General features: G+C 36.7%; 1 protein-coding gene across 2 annotated transcripts in view; it reads left to right on the top strand.

The window, feature by feature from the left end:
* LOC129747837 (RING finger and SPRY domain-containing protein 1-like) overlaps positions 1 to 19932 on the top strand; it is a 58746-nt gene that overhangs the window by 34541 nt on the left and 4273 nt on the right. For both annotated transcript variants that reach the window (XM_055742198.1, XM_055742199.1), the window contains exons 3-5: positions 5481 to 5633; positions 5702 to 5791; positions 5866 to 5983. In XM_055742198.1, the coding sequence (XP_055598173.1) occupies positions 5481 to 5633; positions 5702 to 5791; positions 5866 to 5983 (361 nt within the window). The remainder of the gene's footprint in view (positions 1 to 5480; positions 5634 to 5701; positions 5792 to 5865; positions 5984 to 19932) is intronic.

Genomic DNA, 19932 nt, shown 5'->3' with positions numbered 1-19932 from the left:
AATTTTTTTAAGTTGAATTTTCAAATTTAATTTTCTCGTTAAAATATAGTTCTCATAATTTATCCAGAATTACACATTTTAAAGCTCGAATATGTTACGAATTCTATGAAGATTTACATTAAATTCGAATGAATTCATTGTTTACCTGTATCGCGAAAAATTTTTGATGACCGTAAAGAATTTATGAAAGCTGTTTGATGAAAGTATTTTCAAGACACAATGCTAAAAATACTTCAGAAGTGTTACAATCATTCAACATTGCATGGTCCCTACCTCCCTCAAAATAAATTTGTGTTTGGAGTGACGTATTTCAGAAATATATTTTTGAATGTTAAACAGAGGTTTTGTTTCAACAAACATTCAAAATAATTAGATTATGGCATTAGGAGTGCATGTTTTTTTCCTATTTTTTTTTTTCTTTTGTTCGAAAAAATATGGCCAAAAAAAATTAAAAGATTTTTCCGTGGTGCCAAAGGTTTAAGAGCTTATTTTAAGTTATTCAAGGGTGCTAAGTCCCAATATGTTTTTTTTTCTTAAGATTCAATGTTAACTTTTGAAAAAAGGTAAAAATCTTTTTCAAATCAAAGTACTAAAAAATTTGAAAATTTCTCAGATACTCGAAAGAAGTAAGAAATCGAAAGTTTTGAACCAATTATCAACTTTTTTGAAGGCCACGTGTAGTTTAAACTTTTGAGAAAACCGGGGGTTTCTTTTAGTTTATTTCATTTGTTTATCTGAAACTAGCATAGTTAGTTTATTCTTAATACTCGATCAAATGGAGGATAATGAAAAAGTTTTGAAACCAGTTTTCGTGTTTATAAAGAGTTGTCGGTTCATTTGTTATCAATGATTGATTGTACTAGAAAATCAATTATTTTTTAAATTTAGAAACGCAATATCATCAGAGCTAAAGGTTTTATACAGAATCTGACAAATACTTCGAATTCAAAACGGCATATTTTTTCAAAATAAATTTTCGAAAGGCACCAGTGTTTCTTGCATTTTCATCTGAATCCACATGTTTTTGCATATTAGGTTAGCTTTGTTATGCACTGCATGATTGATGAATAAGTTTAAAAACAAATGTATGTATCGATGGAAATAAACTGATTTTACTCTAAAGGTCGCGGTACTTCTCAGGTGAAAATGGCAATAAAAAATCTGATTTTGTCAATAACTCAAAAAAAAAGCGACACATATTGGCTGTGTAACATGGTGGAATCGATGGAGAATAGTTAAAAGCTGAATTTTAAACCAATCTCAGTGTTTAAAGCTTTTTAAAACTGATTTTATTTCGATTCCCAATCCCAATATGAGAAAATTCTCGCGGTGAAAATCGAGGGAATCGAAATTCAAACATTTTAAGGGATTTTGAACACTGAGATCAGTAGAAATCCTTCCCTATCGATTCTACCATGTTACTAAATCAACTTTCGCTTTTTTGAGTTCTTGGCGAAATAAGATTTTTCATTTATATTTTCACCTCAGGTGTAACTTAACTTAGACATTTATTAAAAGTTGAATTCTTTAAGAAGGGAAAGAAATAAGATAAATTTGATAAACAATAAAATTAGTTTGCAATGTTTTACAGTCCTGAATCAAGCTTTAAAACTGTCAAAAAAATCAAGATCACTGTTTGAAAAAAAACTGATCTCTTAATCTCAGGGGTTCTGAATTCAGTGTTCAGATGTTTAAATAGTACAGCTAAAACAGTAAATGTATTCATATGTTTTTTTGGTCTAAGAACTCTAATTCAACTTAGGTAATTATGATCATTATTACTCTAATTTCTTGTTAGGTAACAACTTATAGTGTTGGCTTTATTTCTAGCTAGAGTATTATTTCACTGCGACTAGATACGATTTGTGATCTTTCAAATATAACCATTGATTAGTCATGGGATATTTTCGTTTTGATATTTCATACGTTATGTAGAACGGCTTATTTTCAAGATCTTGATAGTTATTGGTTTGTTAAGAAATCATAAAATGTATCATTGCCTAAAAACAAGTGTTCATAACTACCCCGTGTTTTGAAAAACATTTGCAATGAGCAATCCTCTGAGAATCAGTGAGAAAATTTTTAGCCAAAATTTATTATACTTTAAATTGCATCTATCACGGAATTTAATACAGTAGAAATCAACGTTTAATTTGAATTAACTATGACAAACGAGTTACAAGATTGAAGACACTTCAGAACAATTTTAAATTCCCAGAAAATGCTGTGGACTACAGTGCGCCATTACAATGGCGCACTTAATATCTGTTATACTTAAAAAAAACCGAAGAATATCATATTTGATTTCTTTGTGGCTCTGATTGATTGACGACTGATTGATTGTAAACATTGTTTAGCACACCATTTCATTTTTCAAACATGATTTTAAAACATCTATCAAAAATATGTTTTAAATGAATCATAGTGTTGTCGACACTAGCTTTTCTATTCTCATTCGAATGAGATAAAATAACCAAAACGAAGAAATAAGTTGGAATTTTTGTTATACTTCGATGAAATTGGACCTTCAAAACATGGAAAACAGTGAATTTATAACCGGGAAAACCGGGAAAAACTGGGAATTTCAGAATGAAAAAGTTGTGGCCACCCTGTCAATGTAATCTTATCGCTTACGGTCCTTCGTTCAAATTCCCAGACTCCAGTCGCTTGGACGCGTGATCCTAAGCACATGATATCAAACAATCAAACAACGAATAACTATATTCAGAAAATATTTGGACTATCTTTTACAAATTACTTGCTGGAAAAATTATATTTCAACTTTTGGTTCTGAGTGAGGTGTGGTGAGAATATTCGTTCAATCGTTCAAATAAAATCGCTTTATACCTTTAAGAGATCCGGTTGTGCCTCGGTAAATTTTAAATCCAGGAGGAACCTTCCTTGAATAAACATATCAAGTAGAATAGTACACACCATATTTCTCGCTGTTCTCGAAAGTGATCATAAATCGGTTGTTGTTTGTTTTGATTCAGGTACACGTGCTTCCACGCAATACATCATGCCTATTAGGGTGGTCAAATGAGTCAGGGTCGAATTTCGAAAACCGACCATATACATTTTGTAGATTGGCCCAAAAAAACTGACCTGTACAAAAATGTCAGCTCTATCGAACTTGATTTAGGGGTGCCTCAAAACGCGCAAAGTTTCGGTTTTATTACCCTGAAAAATCACCTTAGGGGAGACCAAAAGAACTCGGTAAAATCGAAATTTTATTTTGACGCCAAATGACTTAAAATGCATAAAACATTAAAGAAACATTAAGAATTTTTGGCCGAAAAATCGATTTTCCTGGCTTTTAAGTTGATGTTTGACAATTTTTTTTTAATTACACCAGACTTTGATGTTTTATGTATTTTTAAGTCATTTGACAGGAAAAAAACGAGTTTTCCGATTTCCTTTGATCCCTCCCCCCTTTGCTGATTTTTGGGGGTAAAAAACCGAAACTTAGAGTGTTTTGAGACACCCCCGAATCAAGTCCGATTGAGCTGAAATTTTGCACAGGTCAGGTTTTTGGACCGATCTACAAAATGGTCGATTTTCACTTTTTCAGAATTCGATCATGATTTTTTCCATACACACATTGCCACCCTAATGCACGTCTGCCGTCGTCTTATTATTAATCACGGAAAATAATAAAAAGGTAAAATTTACCGAGACAGCAAAGGTGAACGCTCGCAAAAGCCAATAAGGTAACTACTACCTTTTCGAGGTGAAACTCACCTCACAGCGAGGTAAAATATACCTGAAACGAATAATGAAAAAAGGTACAATTCACCGAGAAAAAATGTGAATCCAAAAAAGGTAAATTTTACCTCGTAGCGAGGTGAAGTTCACCTGAATTGAGCTGAATCAAAAAGTATAATCCACCTAGAAAGAAAGGTAAATCCAAATAAGGTAAAACTTACCTCGTAGCGAGGTGAAGTTGACCTGGATTGAGCTGAACAAAACAGTACAATTCATCTCGAAAAAAAGTAACTATTTGACGAATCCGTTTATTGAGGTTAAGCTGTTTTGCCGTTTAGGAACAAGTTTTGCTTCAGGCACAATATGTGAAAATCGGAACAAAATGGTATGTGTTTTCTAAGATTTCATTTAGTTGTGCTGGTTCTCTTCATAATACTTTGCTTTTGTTTCAGATCGGCCCACAGAGCTTCGTGTTGTTTTCCCGTTAGCCTTCAGATATTATTCCGGAAAAGCCGGACCTGACAAGCTTGCGGCGAACAAAGGACTTGCCTCAACAATTTTTAAAGAACACGGTGATATATTTCAAAAATAAATATTTGGTAACAGTCCCTATTTATTTCAAATAAATTCCATTTTTTTTTCATGAATTGTGTTTTTTTTAAATTAATTTTATTGAAGAAACCAATCAAACAAACTAACATTTACCTTTTAAATCAGTGAATGGGAAAACGGTATTATTTACTATTTAGCTAGGTGAATGAGAAAATGGTAAAATCTACCTTTTTGCTAGGTGAATTGAAAAAAGGTAAAATGTACCTTTTTGCTAGGTGAATGAAAAAAAGGTAAAATTTACCTCGAAAGAGGGGTGGAAAAAATTCACCTCGCAAAAAGGTAAATTTTACCTTTTTTTTTATTTTCCGTGATTATTTTCCGCGCTAATAAAGACAGGGTGACCGTTCTCTGCAAATGAATACCGGTTTGCTTCCTTGATAGTTGTATACTCTTATGGATCAATTTTGTTGTTGTTTGCATTATACTATATGGGATTGTTTAGAATTAAATTTAGAACTAAAACGTTCTTCATGCTTTCACTGCGTAACCAAAGGCTTCGCAAAAGGTAGGTCGATGTTACAATTCAATAAGGTTATCATCTTGTGCCAAATTTCGCTCGAATGATGTAGGTATTGGCACGTTGCATGCGCTTCGTGCCAAAACAAACGTCATCATACATTATCGAATTAGGAAAAGTTAAACAACCTCACAAACGTCACTGATTGAGTATGTGACGGCAATCTTCATTGTTACTCTACCTTAACGCCAAATGCTGGGTTGAAGATTGATTCTTGCGAATCAATCATATAAGATCCCTATTGAACTTTTATGGCAAACTTATAGCAAATTATGCTATCACGCCTTGAGAGTTTAATTTGTTCACATTTTGCTTGACATAAGGTGGTACACAGCAAAAATGTAAGCAAAAATTTTCATACTTGGTTAGCAAAGTGATACTGTTGAGACTTCTCGTTTATTTGACAATAAATAGTTTAAGTGACACTTTGACACTTGGCATGTATATCTCTGTTCACGTTTACAAAAATTATCCAAAAAAAAATGCTTTTCGCATTTTGAATGAAGTCATTCAGTCGAAGCGTTCGACAGTTATATGATTATATACTTATTTATTCTTTTCCAAAAACAACCTACCCATAATCTTATAAATAAAAATAACCCATCCTTTTACTAATGTGTATGCTTCTGCTTCCGTTTTTTTACAGGTCGCTGACATGATAACGCACTCCATCCGACGAACGCCCAAAAGGGAGCGAAATTTGTGCGTGATTCTCGGATGTTTAGCGGAAAAGCTAGCCGGCCCCAGCAGTATAGCGGTCCTGTCGGACGTCACACTGGGCTATTTGCTCGGAAATTTGGTAACTAGCGAATGAAACATCTATTTTAAAAAATCAGAATATTGACTGTTTTCTTCCGTTCAAAACAGGATGAAGGCATCAATCCCGATGTAATGCTGTTCTCGTTAATCGCTCTGGAGAAGTTTGCTCAAACCAGCGAAAACAAGGCAACAATTAAGGTAAACAGCAATTCCGAAAAAAACCGCCATTCAATCGTGGGAACATAAATTTTATCATTTACTTTTATTTTTAGCGCAAGCTGGCCCTGTACCCGGAAAATCCACTATCACGACTGGAGCGACATGCTGATAGCAAGGAATTTATCTTCCGGCAAGTGGGTTTCTGTGCTCGGTGGTGTTTGGACAACTACTGTAAGTACCACAATCTGTACCTATCTCTTCTCTATCTCCAGTGATAAATTGTAGTATTATTTTTGCGCGTTTTCATAGTGTACACTCCGCGCGATTTGTTTTAGTCCCCGCCAGAAGACTGATAACTATATCTGGATGTGTCCGAACACTTCCGTATTACAGCTAATGATGGCGGTTGAGCGTTTGTTATGTCAATGTAGCTCTCAATCGATAGCTGATATTGATTTTATTTGGTACTTCCTAAACGCACTTTTGGTATCAGTTGTTTGTTATTGTTATCAAAAATCAGAAAATGGATTATTGCTGTCTTTTATTAGGCTTATCCCATCCCTTGCAATCTAAACTGTTAATCCTCTTTAAAGTTATGGGGATTTTTTTAAACGCTGCTTTGCTTCAAAACTTTCAGGTAAACTGCGATAGAATTTGTTTATATTCTTAACATAAAATTAACTCTCTTGTTTAAACAATTAAAAAATCCAAGGAACATTTAATGTTTTTTTCCAGATTTATAGTTTGAAGTTACTATAGAATTTTTTAATTTATTGAAAAAAAATAAGTATTTTCATATGACTTGTTTTTTTGCTATTAAAATTTTTAATAAAAAGTTTCAAGGTATCTTTTGAATAAGTATACAGCATAGTCTTTTAGAATATAAGATACTACTCTGTTGCAATTGTATTTCTTTTTACCTAAGAATTTGAACAACCAAGTGTGCCCCAGAAGGATTGCGCCAGAGCCGAAGTGGCAGATGTCTTGAGAAAGGGCATCAATGGGAAATCCAACGTCGAGGAAATCCAGATAGCGAAAGAACTTAGGAGAAAGGAGGTGTTCTACGTCAAGGCGGACAAAGGAAATTCGGTGGTCATCATGGACAAAACGGATTACAACGGATTGATGCAGGCCAAAATCGATGAAGGACCGTATCGAGTTCGAAGAGAGGACCAACTACCGGAGATGGTTAAGGAGGTGGAAAAAATGCTGAAGGACTGTGGACCGATCTTAGGGTTTGCGCCGGTCGCCCTGAAAGTGTCTGCCCCAATCGTTCCTAGAATCAAAGGTTTACCGAAGATTCACAAACCAGGGAATGAGATGAGGGAGATAATTTCGGGAGTGAACGCGCCCACTGAAAAAGTGGCGAAGTGGTTACTGAACGAGTTTAAAAGGATGCCAAAACCCTTTAAAACGAGATCGGTGACCAACACCCTAGAGTTCGTGAACAGACTGCAGGCGTCGGGAGGCATAGAAGAGGACGAGGTCATGGTTTCTTTTGATGTTTCAGCTTTGTTTCCAAGTGTCCCCGTTAAAGAAGCTTCTAATCTGTTAGAAGATTGGTTGCTTCAACAACTCAATGGGAGCACTTGGAAACTCAAAGTTAGAAACTACAAGAAATTGGTGGACTTGTGTATGGGACAAACCTTCTTTAAATTTAGAGATTTGTTCTATAGACAAACAAAGGGTTCACCAATGGGAAATCCTCTGTCTCCATTCTTGTGTGAATTGTTTATGGCTCATTTGGAAGAGACTCTTAAAATCAAGATTTATTACACGAAAAATGGTGGAGATACGTCGATGACATTTTTTGTGTAGTAAACAAAGACTTTCTTGAAGAACTTCTAACATCCATAAACGGTTTGCATAAGAATATTAAATTCACTTGCGAAATAGAAGAAGACAGGAAATTACCTTTCCTGGATGTTCTGGTAAGGAGAGATGATGGCCAATTCCAATTCGAAATCTACAGAAAGCCGACAAACACCATGAGGGTAATACCGAGCACCTCGAACCACTCGTTCCAGCGTAAGATGGCGGCGTTCCACCACATGATCCATCAGATGAACTCCATTCCCCTATCAACTGAAGGAAGAGAAAAGGAACTTCAATATATTTTCCAAACGGCTAATAAAAATGGATACCAAAGTAGATCCATTCAAGCCATCATAAGAAAAAAAGAAAGATTGCTTCAACGGAAATCTTTCACTACTTTAACTCCTATTCAGAAGGAGTTTCAACGAAGGTTCATGGAGTTCACCGGTGTCAACGCAGTCGAATTGCGACACAAGTTGACAAAGTTTGATATTGAACTAGTGTTCACTAGCTCTAATAATCGACTGAAATCCATCTTAGGATCGACTAAAGATCCAGTGGAGCTCCTTCATAGATCTGGTGTATACAAAATCAGTTGTTCCGAATGTGATAAGGTGTACATTGGACAAACCAAAAGGAAATTGATTGATAGATTCGAGGAACACATGGCTATAGCTAGATCTGACTCAAAGAAGAAAATCCTTTCTTCACAGAATCCCAGATCTGCAGTAGCTTTACACATGTGTGAATCTGGTCACTCTATTGATCGAGGTAATGTCTCGCTGATCCGGTCTTTGAATAGTAAGTCGCTTAAATTGGATGTTGCTGAAAGCATTGAAATCTTCAATGAAAAATCAGAGAGACGGAGACACCGGACCAGGGCACACTTGGTTGTTCAAATTCTTAGGTAAAAAGAAATACAATAATTTACCTGACAATGTCCAAAAACGGGTAGAAAATAATTTAGCCCTACCAGAAAACACCCAGAATAGGGTAGGTAGACCCAAAAAAACGGACAACGGCACAACTGCCGAGCATTCGGAGGTTTTTGCTACCTAGTAGTAGCTTACCTAACTCGGACAATATAAGGGAGGATTCACATTCATCAATCGAAAACGTTCACTGAAGAAGGTAGTAAGTTGCTATCGAAATACTGGCATATGAACTTTTCATTTACCGTGGTTGAATTAAAAGGAATCTTTCGATTGCTTTGATTCAATAAGATACTACGAATCGGGAATTATCTCGCTAGATTAAAAGGCGCAAACTGTACCATCGGCACTTAAGCACAATCCACTAAGAGTAGATGTAGAAGAGTAGTAGTTAGCCCGGACTCTTACCCCAGGGTTGAACATCTCGTTTGTTGAAACTAGGCAATCTCAAGGGAAATATCGGAAGAATAGCAAAAAAATTTTAGAAGTAGTATAAACTTACCGACGAAACGACAACCACTTCCGTCCAGCGTCTTAGCGCAGACCTTCAATTGGCCTCCAAGGACCAGGTTCAACAATCAGTAGTCACTTCCGCTACCCGAAAATTTCCGTTAACAGAACCTAATGCAAAAAAAAAGTGTCGGAGACTACCAGCTTCAAAAATTTTTAGATTTCCGATTCTATATATGTAGATTCAACGACTACGGACTACGAATGTTTCGACTTCTGTGCGACTTTCCAAACAGTGTCCCGAATATTAAGAGACCGGTTTTCACCTTCCCAGCTAGCAAGAAGACTTCCCGATTGCATCCCCTATTATGAGGTTGGCTTCGGGTTTTCGCCAAGACAATACTAATAGATCGCTCGCGAAATACAAGCATTTCTTCACAGCGATTATAATGGACGTTACAACGGCAAGTCATTCTACTTCTGGTAGCCGTAGCCCTCTTGACGTCGGATCGTAAAGTTCAATCCGTTTCAACAGGGCCGGTTCATCATTTGCTACCTAGAGATATTAACCTTGAGATTGCCAGTAAAATAGAACACGGTGTGCCAAAATACGTTATTAAAAATAAAAAATGACCACCAAAACGGCACTCGACATTCGAAAGATATAGTATTCAGGCATCTATCCTGAAAATTTGGAAATGTTTCATCGGGCTTTTTTGAAATTAGAGCGATTTTAAATTTTAAGTCAATTTGCATTAGATTTCTAATGGGGTTTTTCGACCTTATGTTCTATGGCCATGGATTTTTCTGACTACTCATATTTTATGACAATCACCCAGTTCAATGACTTTATGGAAAATTTCTTGCCCGACAACTTTGTGGAAGACTGGAAAAAGATTTGAGTTGATCCTGAAAAGTTATTGGCAATTTTCAAAAACTTTATTAGACTGATTGAAATATTTCCATGTTTCTTAGTTTTTTTTTTCAATTCCGCTTCACTAAAAAACGAATATCTTTCCAGGGGTAGTTTGAATCGTTTTTGGGTCTTCGATAAAGTTGTTTGAGATAGAATTTTCAGCACAAATGTATATGTTAAAGTAAATCTATGGGTAATAGTCATCATTCGAGCTCACAGCTCTTTGAAACCAACTGCTCCTGTATCTGCCCAGAATGCGTTCGAAATGAAAGTTGACAACAACTTAAGCGTGAGGAAAACCCTTAGTTTTACACGAAACTTCCGTATAATGGGTATAAATTTTGAGCCTAATCTTAAAGAAAAGTTAGGCTCATATAACCGGCAATTAAAGGATTTCTTCGAAATCAAGAAGTTGGGTGATATGGGAGGAAACGTCAAAGAAGCACCTATAGTAGGGTTGCCATCCGTCCCGCAAAAGCGGGACATGTCCCGCTTTTTTGTTGTATGTCCCGCCGTCCCGCTTTTTCCTTAAAATGTCCCGCTTTTTTCATGGAAAACTTTTACAAAGTTTACTGACTTTCACTGGAAAGTATCAAATTTTATCCTCAATTTAAGTCCATTGGCTCGACACAAAAAAAATCGAATACCTCTTTTTTCATAAAATAACACCTATTTTTCAGAATTTATATAAGACAATACTGATGATCCCTAAAGTTACAGTAAGATTCAGTTTCAGTAAAGCGTTCTTGGAGCATGTTCAACCAATGCAATGTAAATAACTTTGGAATGAAGAAATAAAATTTTACTGGTTTCCAAATGATTAAAGATCTTAATTATTCTACAAATGTACAAATATACAATGATGGACATTTTCTTAAGTTGTCAAATTTTTATAACAAATTTGAAATTTATTTGAAAGGATTTTTACGCGATTTCAAATCCGTCGTTTACATGTAGGACTTCAAATATTTCATCCAAATGACGTGTTAATTTGCAAGAACCGTGAAAATTTCCGTGTTTATGGCAAAAATAAACCGTGTAAATAGAAGTCATGTAAGAAAAACTTAGCAAAATAAATCCGCATTAAAAAAAATCCTTTGTGTACTTTCTATGAATAACTTTGGCTGATGGTATACGTATAAGTTTGGCAATACAAATAAGCTTATTTTTAAAGAGTTTCTTAAATGTCCCGCTTTTTTCGGCTGTGTCCCGCTTTTTTGTCGTGAAATGTCCCGCTTTTCGCTGAAAGTATCTGGCAAGCCTAACCTATAGTATACTGCGTCGATGTAAAAAAACATATTGGAAAGATTCGAGACTCGCGAAATATGACTGATGAAGGACTAATTTTTAAATTTGGAATGGACGGTGGAGGTAGTTCTTTTAAAATTACTTTGTCGGTGATTTCACTGGGACAGCAGTCCAAAGCTGAACGTTTCAAGGATGGCGGTGTTCAAAGGATTTTTAGAAATAGTTATGAACATTAGGCTTATAGTATAATAACGTCAAATTATTCAATCAACTATTAGCCTTTTGATTTTTGCTCTTGCCCCAAAACTGGAAGAAAAATATGAGAATATTGCTTCAATTTGAAACGCGCTACAGTTGCAAGACTTCGATGTATGTGTTGCAGGAGATTTAAAAGTCATAAATATTATAACGGGCATAATGGCTCATTCGTCAGCACATCCGTGCCCATATTGCGATGTCAGTAAGCAATATTTAATGACACGTAACGGAAACTTGAGGACTTTGGGGACATCAAGAAAAACTGCCAAACTCTTCCAAATTCCACATTCTACGATTCCATGTAAAAGGTTTTTTCAAATACCCCGGAAAATCGCAGGGTGTATTCGGAGAACAAGCCTCGGAGGGTGTTCATCATGATTTTTCAGAAACGTGGAAACAATATCAAACCCCCGATACATCAAAGTTGTACAATGGTCATCTCTTAAATGCTGTAGTGGACTATAACAGTGGTCTCTGTGTTGATTTTTAATTTAAAATTAAAAATATCGATTTTTTTTTTGTTGAATCCAAGAAGGTAATCAAAAATGACTATTTTAAAGCTAATATTACGCTATTTACCTTGTTCGACTAAGCACATTCTAAGCACGAAAAAAAGGTTGAAGACCCAAACACGAATCAAACTACGCCTGGGAAGATATTCGCTTTTTAGTGACGCGGAATTAAAAAAAAATAAAAAAAACATGGAAAAATTTCAATCAGTCTAATAAAGTTTTTGAAAATTGCCAATAACTTTTCAGGATCAACTCAAATCTTTTTCCAATATTTCACAAAGTTGTCGGGCATGAAATTTTCTATAAAGTCATTGAACTGGGTGATTGTCATAAAATATGAGTAGTCAGAAAAATCCATGGTCATAGAACATAAGGTCGAAAAACCCCATTGGAAATCTAATGCAAATTGACTTAAAATTTAAAATCGCTCTAATTTCAAAAAAGCCCGATGAAACATTTCCAAATTTTCAGGATAGATGCCTGAATACTATATCTTTCGAATGTCGAGTGCCGTTTTGGTGGTCATTTTTTATTTTTAATAACGTATTTTGGCACACCGTGAGAAAACTAATAACAAAATAAGCTGCAACGCAACAAGGATTATCAATATTTGTTTCTCAAAAACTTTCTTGAACTGTCTGACGATATTGTTTTGCTCGCCCAAAGAGAACAAAACATGCAGAGCAAACTCGACGACCTCACGATAAGTCTCAAAATCAATGTCGGAAAGACCAAGACGATGAAAATCAACACAGAAAATCGGTCCAATTTCGTGGTAGCTGGACAACAGGTTGAGAAAGTGGAGTGTTCCTAGTATTTTGGTAGCCAGATTACGCCTGATGATGGTACCAAGAAAGACATCGAAACCCAAATCAGAAAAGCCCGATTTGCGTTAGAGAGTCTTCGAAACATCTGGCGCTAACGCCAGATCTCTCTACGAACATAAATTCGAATCTTCAACGGAAATGTCAAATCCGTATTGATGTACGGGTGTGAACTGTGAAACTTGGTGCACATATGCGTTGCAACCCGAAAAATGCAAGTTTTTGTGTATCGCTGCCCGCAGAATATTATCCGAGCTTGGTGACCTGGAAACTAGATCTCAAACGTGGAACAACATCGCCGGTGTCATTATCGTAAGTGTGATCGTAAGTAGAGATGAAAACGAGATTTGCAAACAGATCTAGATGGGCATCGAAAAAGAGGCAGGCCCAGAAGCGTGGCTTAGCGGCGTAGTCTAGCCGCTGAAATCCGCACAGTTGACCTCTAGATAGATAGACAAGAGCTTTCAAACATTAGCTTGGACATTTATTAGCACCAATTTCCAGCGAAATGAATTTTTCTTATGACATTCAAATTAAAATCACGAGGAGACCTCAAGGTCTATATTTAGTATAAGGTACACCGGGGTAAGTGTGGACGCGGGGTAAGTGTGGACGATGGCTATAAAAACAATACTGTGCACTATTTTTTCAAACTTTTGATGCAGAATGTTCAATTTACTTGTAATCTATCCAATAACTGTGAAAAAGATACGATTCAGACAATAACGGTTGTTTACAGCGACTTTTTCGGAATTTTCTATTTTCAACTGCCTTGTCGAGTTGATGTGCATCTTTTTCAATTGCAAATTTCTTCTAAACTAGCTGGCTCTCGATGAAAAACTCTACATTGAAACAATCCTTACATTCCAAACAACCAGTTAGGAAAAGAAACGGCGGTTAAAAATTAAGAAAAAAGAGTTTGTTTACAAAAAACTAAAATTTTGTCTCCAACCCCTACCTGGGGTAAGTGTGGACGGCTTTAAAAAGACCTGATGTTTACACATTTTTTCAATTTTCTGTCCTTCATCCTTTATGAGTTGTATTATTTAGCTATATTAAGCATTCGGATCATGAAAATTTGAGTAAAGTACTTATTTGTTCTGTGTTTTTGATGAAATCGGATCTCGTGTGTTGTAACATTAATTACACACTATAATTATAGTATCATGAACTTTTTTCAAAATTTTGGACGGTTCGAGCAATAAAGTAACGTATTCAACCAAGAAAACACAAATTTTTTGAAAATTTCCTGAGAAATCAAAGGGGAAATCTACCGTCCACACTTACCCCATAAAGCGGGGTAAGTGAAGACACCAGCCGTTTATAACGATTTGCGTGATAACTTTTTTCGCTTTGCTTCTATCGAGCTCAACTCTTCAGCTTTTGTAAAAAACATGTTTTGCATCACATTGAACGTCAATTTATCGAAATTGCTCCACTGCTGATTTATTTTTATGATTTTTTAAAGTTGAACTATACGAAAACCCGTCCACACTTACCCCGGTGTACCTTATCTCAATACGGCGGAACTGGGGACAGTTGGGTGGGTTAAGGTTTTTCGGAACAAACTGGACGAACGACTTTGTTGTAATGAAAGCTTGCCAAATCTTTCCAAAACATTATGGGATGGTCATGGGATCGATTAAACGGCAAAATCCGTTTTTGAAGACACTCTTTTTGGTATAGTTTCAATCGACGTCATTATATTATTTGTAACGAAAACTTTCGTTTTTTGCCACAGCTGCAAATGCCCTTCCAAATCATAAATTTTCGTTCAAATTTGTCGGCAAAAACAAATTTAAATTGGGCTGGAACATCCCTCCGAGCCGTTGCCAAGAGCAATTTTTTACCTAGGATTTCCCCGAAGTCAGCTTTGACATAGGTTTCATCGTCCATCCGAAGTCCATCCTTCGAACTTGGTCAGCACTTGGTCGTATAGCTTCCAAGCGCGGATTTTGGCCACATTATTCTGTTGTATGGTCCGATTTGGCTGTTTGCTAGCTCGTTACAACTTGATTCATCCCGGAGTTGAATTTTCCTCACGGCATCGATTTTTCTGGCCAAATCTCGTTCCGGAAGATTGGAATTCCTTATAACTTACCTTGTTTACTTAGACCGTTTGATAACGCGCCATACGGTATTTCTGGGCAATTTCAGCTGTTTAGCTAGCCTAGATGCAGACCACAATAGATTTTCCAAATAACTGTGCACCATTTTTTCCCTTCTTTCGGCTTCCATGTTTATTGTTTACAAAGTACTGTCGATTTGCGGAATGTCAAAAATACATACGTGAAGCTGACAAAATTCTCGACAAGTGGGCGTCAAGAACTTCCAAATCCGTCCTCACACAAAAAAAATCGACATTCGACATTCAAAATTAAGATATTTTGTTCCAAACTGGAGATTCATAAAATGATCGTTTTTAATGTTAAACCGCAAGAAATACCATTTATAAGTTGAAAATATACTCAAATTCAAACCAAGATACAGTAAGGGGCAAAATAATTTCCAATTTCTTTAATTTTTCTGGAAAAATTCAACGAAAACACATCGTAAACATTTTTAAAATTATGTTTATTATTAATCGCAGCGCACTAAATTGGACTGCGCACTCATGACTGCGAAATTTGTGCGACCTGTCAAATCAGTGTAAAATCTGTCGGAGTTCTACACGCTCACCGCTTTTCAGTCAACCTTTGTACGGATAACTGCGACTGCTAAACATTGCACGAAATCCAATTTTCAATGAAAGGGATAATATGTTCTTTTCAATTTTTGTTAATGTTGCGCTGGAAAATGGGCAAAATAAAGTGTCCAACTCAAAAATCAATATAATTTCGATAAGTTTCCATCGCGAGGCCCCTCGAATTTGTTTGTTTTGTGTATTTTGACGTTTCATAAACAACTGGCTTGGCTCTGGAGTATTCAAACAGGTGTCTACATTCGAATAAGTTGTAAAATATGGAGAACGCATAAATTTCTGGTTCCATTCCATAGTCCATCCGGAAACTGGTTGTTCGTAATGTCAATAACGGTCAAACGCACCGGGAAGTAGCCAAGCACTACGAAATCAGCAAGACAGCGGTATCAAAAATCATGAAGAAGATGAAAACCTTCGGATCGGTGGTGGATCGCCCGGGAAGAGGACGGAAACCCAAGACAGATGCCAGAACGGACAAGAAAATCATTCTTGAGGTGAAGAAAAACCCAAAAATTACGATCCGGCAGATACACGCTCTTTTTTTTAAACTCAAAATTAAGTATTTTTGGTTCAAAACAGCACTTCGGTGGCTTCCCTCAACTTTGAGTTTGACTGGGCAATAGCAAAACTAAGTTCTGATAGGCATACTCAATACTAAGTTCGGCAGCCGAACTCGAATTTATCCTTTTTTTTCGAGGGTAGCTGATTTTCAGAGAATTAAAGGATGATTAAAATTTATTGTACCCGGATGTTGCTGTTCCGGTGCATTGCATTGCAATTACAGAGCGGTGGAAAGTTTTGACATTCCCGGTCAAAGAAAACTTCCGGATGTTACTTCCCACGGGAAGTAAACAACATCCGGAAGTTTCCGGACATTCCAAGCCGCTCACCATATGATGACAATGACGGACAGACTTTTACGCTGACACGGTGACCATGCATTTCATTATGAAGTTCCTTCATAGTCTTCCGGTAATTGTTCCGGAACGACATAATTTTGCGACGTGTTCGTTGATTGCTGTTCTGGTTCGGACTGAACTCGCTAAGTGTTTTCAGTCCAACAAAGAGAGTTCAATTTTTAGTTCATAAGGTCGAACTCAGCTTTGATCCCTCGCCGAAGGAAAAAAAGGGATCAATTTTGAGTTCGCAGTTCGAACTCCGTTTTGATCCATCGCAAGGAGGAAAAAAGGGTACTTAACTTTAAGTTCATAGAATCGAACTATGTTTTGAACCTCGGTCATACTTAATTTTGAGTTAAAAAAAAAGAGCGTGTACAGGAAGAGCTCCAATTTTCGGTATTGCATCGTACTGTCCGTCGCCGCATCCATGCAAAGGAGTACCATTTTAGCAATATCGCAGTGAGAAGGCCTTTCGTCAGCCAGGTGAACAAGGCTAAGCGGCTCAAGTTCGCCAAGAAACACGCCGATAAAAGGCTCGAGTACTGGAAAACATTGTTGTGGCGTTGTGGGCCGACGAATCCAAATTTGTACACCCAAAATAATTTTCACTTAAAAAATAAGTGATATCTGTAGTAAATTCTCGCCATACGTAATTTCATTTGAATTTTAAGTGATGGGTCAAGTGAATTCACTTAAGTGACAGGTCAAGTGAATTAAACTAGGAAATTTGAGTGAAATTTATCTGAGTTTCTAAGTAAGTTTCTAGTTAATTACACTGTATCAAAAAATTGTCCGTACAGCACGTACCTTGAAGTCCAAACAATCAAAAAGTGCAGTTTTTCAGTCAATAAAAATACTACAATAACATCATTCGCTGCAGAAATTAGTCCGTTTTGTAGATCAGTATTAAAAATGTTTAAAAATTAAACCTTAAAAATAATCTAATGCATTTTGTATAGAAGGTCCCAAAAACGACGTCAAAAAATTGTCCGTACACTGAGGCCTTTGTCAAATATTAGTCAAGTAAACAGTTTTGTGTCAGTCTGTCAAACGAAGAAACGTGAATTAAATCTCAGCAAAGACAATTTCCAGTGGTCTGAGCGATAAATACGGTAAAATGAACTTTATTTAGCATAAATCAGTAGATTTAAACAATTTGTGGATTAAATTAACAGGAAAATGTCTGCTCTTCACGAAAAAAAAATACCCGTTGACATCCGGAAACTGATTGTTGACCTGAAGAATGACGGTAAAAGCTTGTCCGAAATTAATTTATTTACTTGTCTTCGAATTACGCATAGAATAGTAAAACGGCCATGATCGTCGGTTCAGTATGTCCTTCAGAATTTTAAGAAGACTAACTCACTGGGGACTAATCGTATAAGCTGATGGTTGGTTTGATCGTATTTTCGGATCAGAACCAAACAATCATATTTATATTCCTGTAGACGCGTAATATGACTGATAAATCTTTTTATTTTTCTCCGTAAATGAATGTCAAGTTTCCGGTGCAATTTGCGCTGAAAGCATACCACACCATTACATGGCCACCACCGTGCTTAACTGTCGGTCACAAATTTTTCGGATCCAATTCAGTATTTGGATTACGCCATACATGTCCGTCAGACCCAAAAATATTAAATTAGCTTTCGTCAGTGAATATGACGTTCTGCCAGAATTCTTCCGGTTCCAGGACATACTTTCGAGCGTATTCCAGCCGCCTTTTCTTTTTTTAGCAGATACAAACGGCTTCTTCAGAGCAACACGACCTTGGTTTTTTTTTCTCATGAAGTATGTTCCGTACCGTTTGAGGATTAACCTGTATGTTTTCAAAATTCTTCAGGCTGTCTGCTAGTTTCGGGGCACTGATTTTAGGAATCTGACTGATTTCCCTGCTAATGATGCGATGGTGACGATCCGTAAGCTTCAGTTTGCGGCCTCTTCCTGGAGTGGTCTCCAGGGAGTTAGTCTTTTTAAAGTTCTGAAGGACATACTGAACCGAGGATCGTGGCCGTTTTACTATACCTGCAATTTCGGACAAGCTTTTACCGTCATCCTTCAGGTCAGCAATCAGTTTCCGGATGTCAACGAGTATTTTTTTGTGAGGAGCAGACATTTTCATGTTAATTTTTGTGGATTTAATTAACAGGAAAATGTCTGCTTTCCACAAAAAAATACCCGTTGACATCCGGATACACGAAAATCTACTGATTTATGCTAGATAAAGTTCATTTTACCGTATTTATCACTCAGACCACTGGAAGTTGTCTTTGCTGAGATTTAATTCACGTTTCTTCGTTTGACAGACTGACACAAAACTGTTTATTTGACTAATATTTGACAAAGGCCTCAGGGTACGGACAATTTTTTGACGTCGTTTTTGGGACCTTCTATACAAAATGCATTGGATTATTTTTAAGGTTTAATTCAAAAACGTTTTTAATACTGATCTACAAAAAGGACTAATTTCTGCAGCGAATGATGTTATTGTAGTATTTTTATTGACTGAAAAAGTGCACTTTTTGATTGTTTGGACTTCAAGGAACGTGCTGTACGGACAATTTTTTGATACAGTGTATCTCTCGCGTTTTTAAATAAAAGAACATTTATAGAACAGCACTACGATTTCAAATACTTACATTACGCTTTCGCCATAAATTTATGGCGAAAGGAAAATTCCATCGTAATCCCAAGGCAGATCGGTTACTGCGGATAGTGTGACTTCTAAATCTTCCCTGCTGCAAACCAGATAATCTGTCCAGTTCAACCCACAAGCTGAAACATGATAACACCTTTAAATAACTTTTCCTTACATCACGTTTAACACAAACTACCGCCAAAATCGCCTAGTAAAGAATTGGGAAAATCCAAATCCAGCATAAGCTTTAAACGCTGCTCTTTAAAATTTGGCATTTTGAACTCTGAAAATAAACACAACCGACCCGACATTCACTTGAAATTCAAGTGATGGGGAAGTGAATATTTTTTCTCACTTCAAATTCAAGTGACGACTGAAGTGGATGTGGATGAATTCACTTGAAATTTAAGTGACTGCCAAGTGAAATGTATATGTCGCACTTGAATGGAAGAAAATCACTGGATCCTTGTTTTAAAGTGAAAAATCATGTGTATTTTAAGAGTGGATTTGGGTTCAGTGTAGTTAAAAGACTGCGAATGTGTATGTTGTTATTTGTCCCATCGATTGCTTCTTGAGTGGACACTTGACGGCAAAATGTCCCGGCTTCTCGCAATTGTAGCAAAGCTTCTCGTTTTTGCCACCATCCTTTGATTCACTTGATTTCTTCCGGTTCATTTTGCTGGTACAGAGCACCGTCCGTGCTGCTGCCGACCGGACCACTTTCCAGCTTCACGTCTTGAAGGATTTCCTATCTTTCTTGTTAGCCCGGTATCCTGGAAGGCAGTTTTCATCGAGTGATCCGCAGAAAGGTTGTCGTCGAGCGAAACCAGAAGAGGGTCGTTGAGCTGAAGGCTATGGTCGTGGTCCGGCACAGAACTCTACCTACAACACTTGCACAACCTTGTTGAAAGTATGCCGAAGCCCTTGCAGGAGGTGTTGAAGGCTGAAGAAGGCCATACCCATTATTAAATCGTTCTTGTTTGCCTT

Source organism: Uranotaenia lowii, chromosome 2, assembly GCF_029784155.1.
Source record: "Uranotaenia lowii strain MFRU-FL chromosome 2, ASM2978415v1, whole genome shotgun sequence".
NCBI classification, from domain to species: domain Eukaryota; kingdom Metazoa; phylum Arthropoda; class Insecta; order Diptera; family Culicidae; genus Uranotaenia; species Uranotaenia lowii.
Note: the sequence above shows the minus strand (reverse complement) of the source record. Positions and strands in the feature narration are given on the sequence as shown.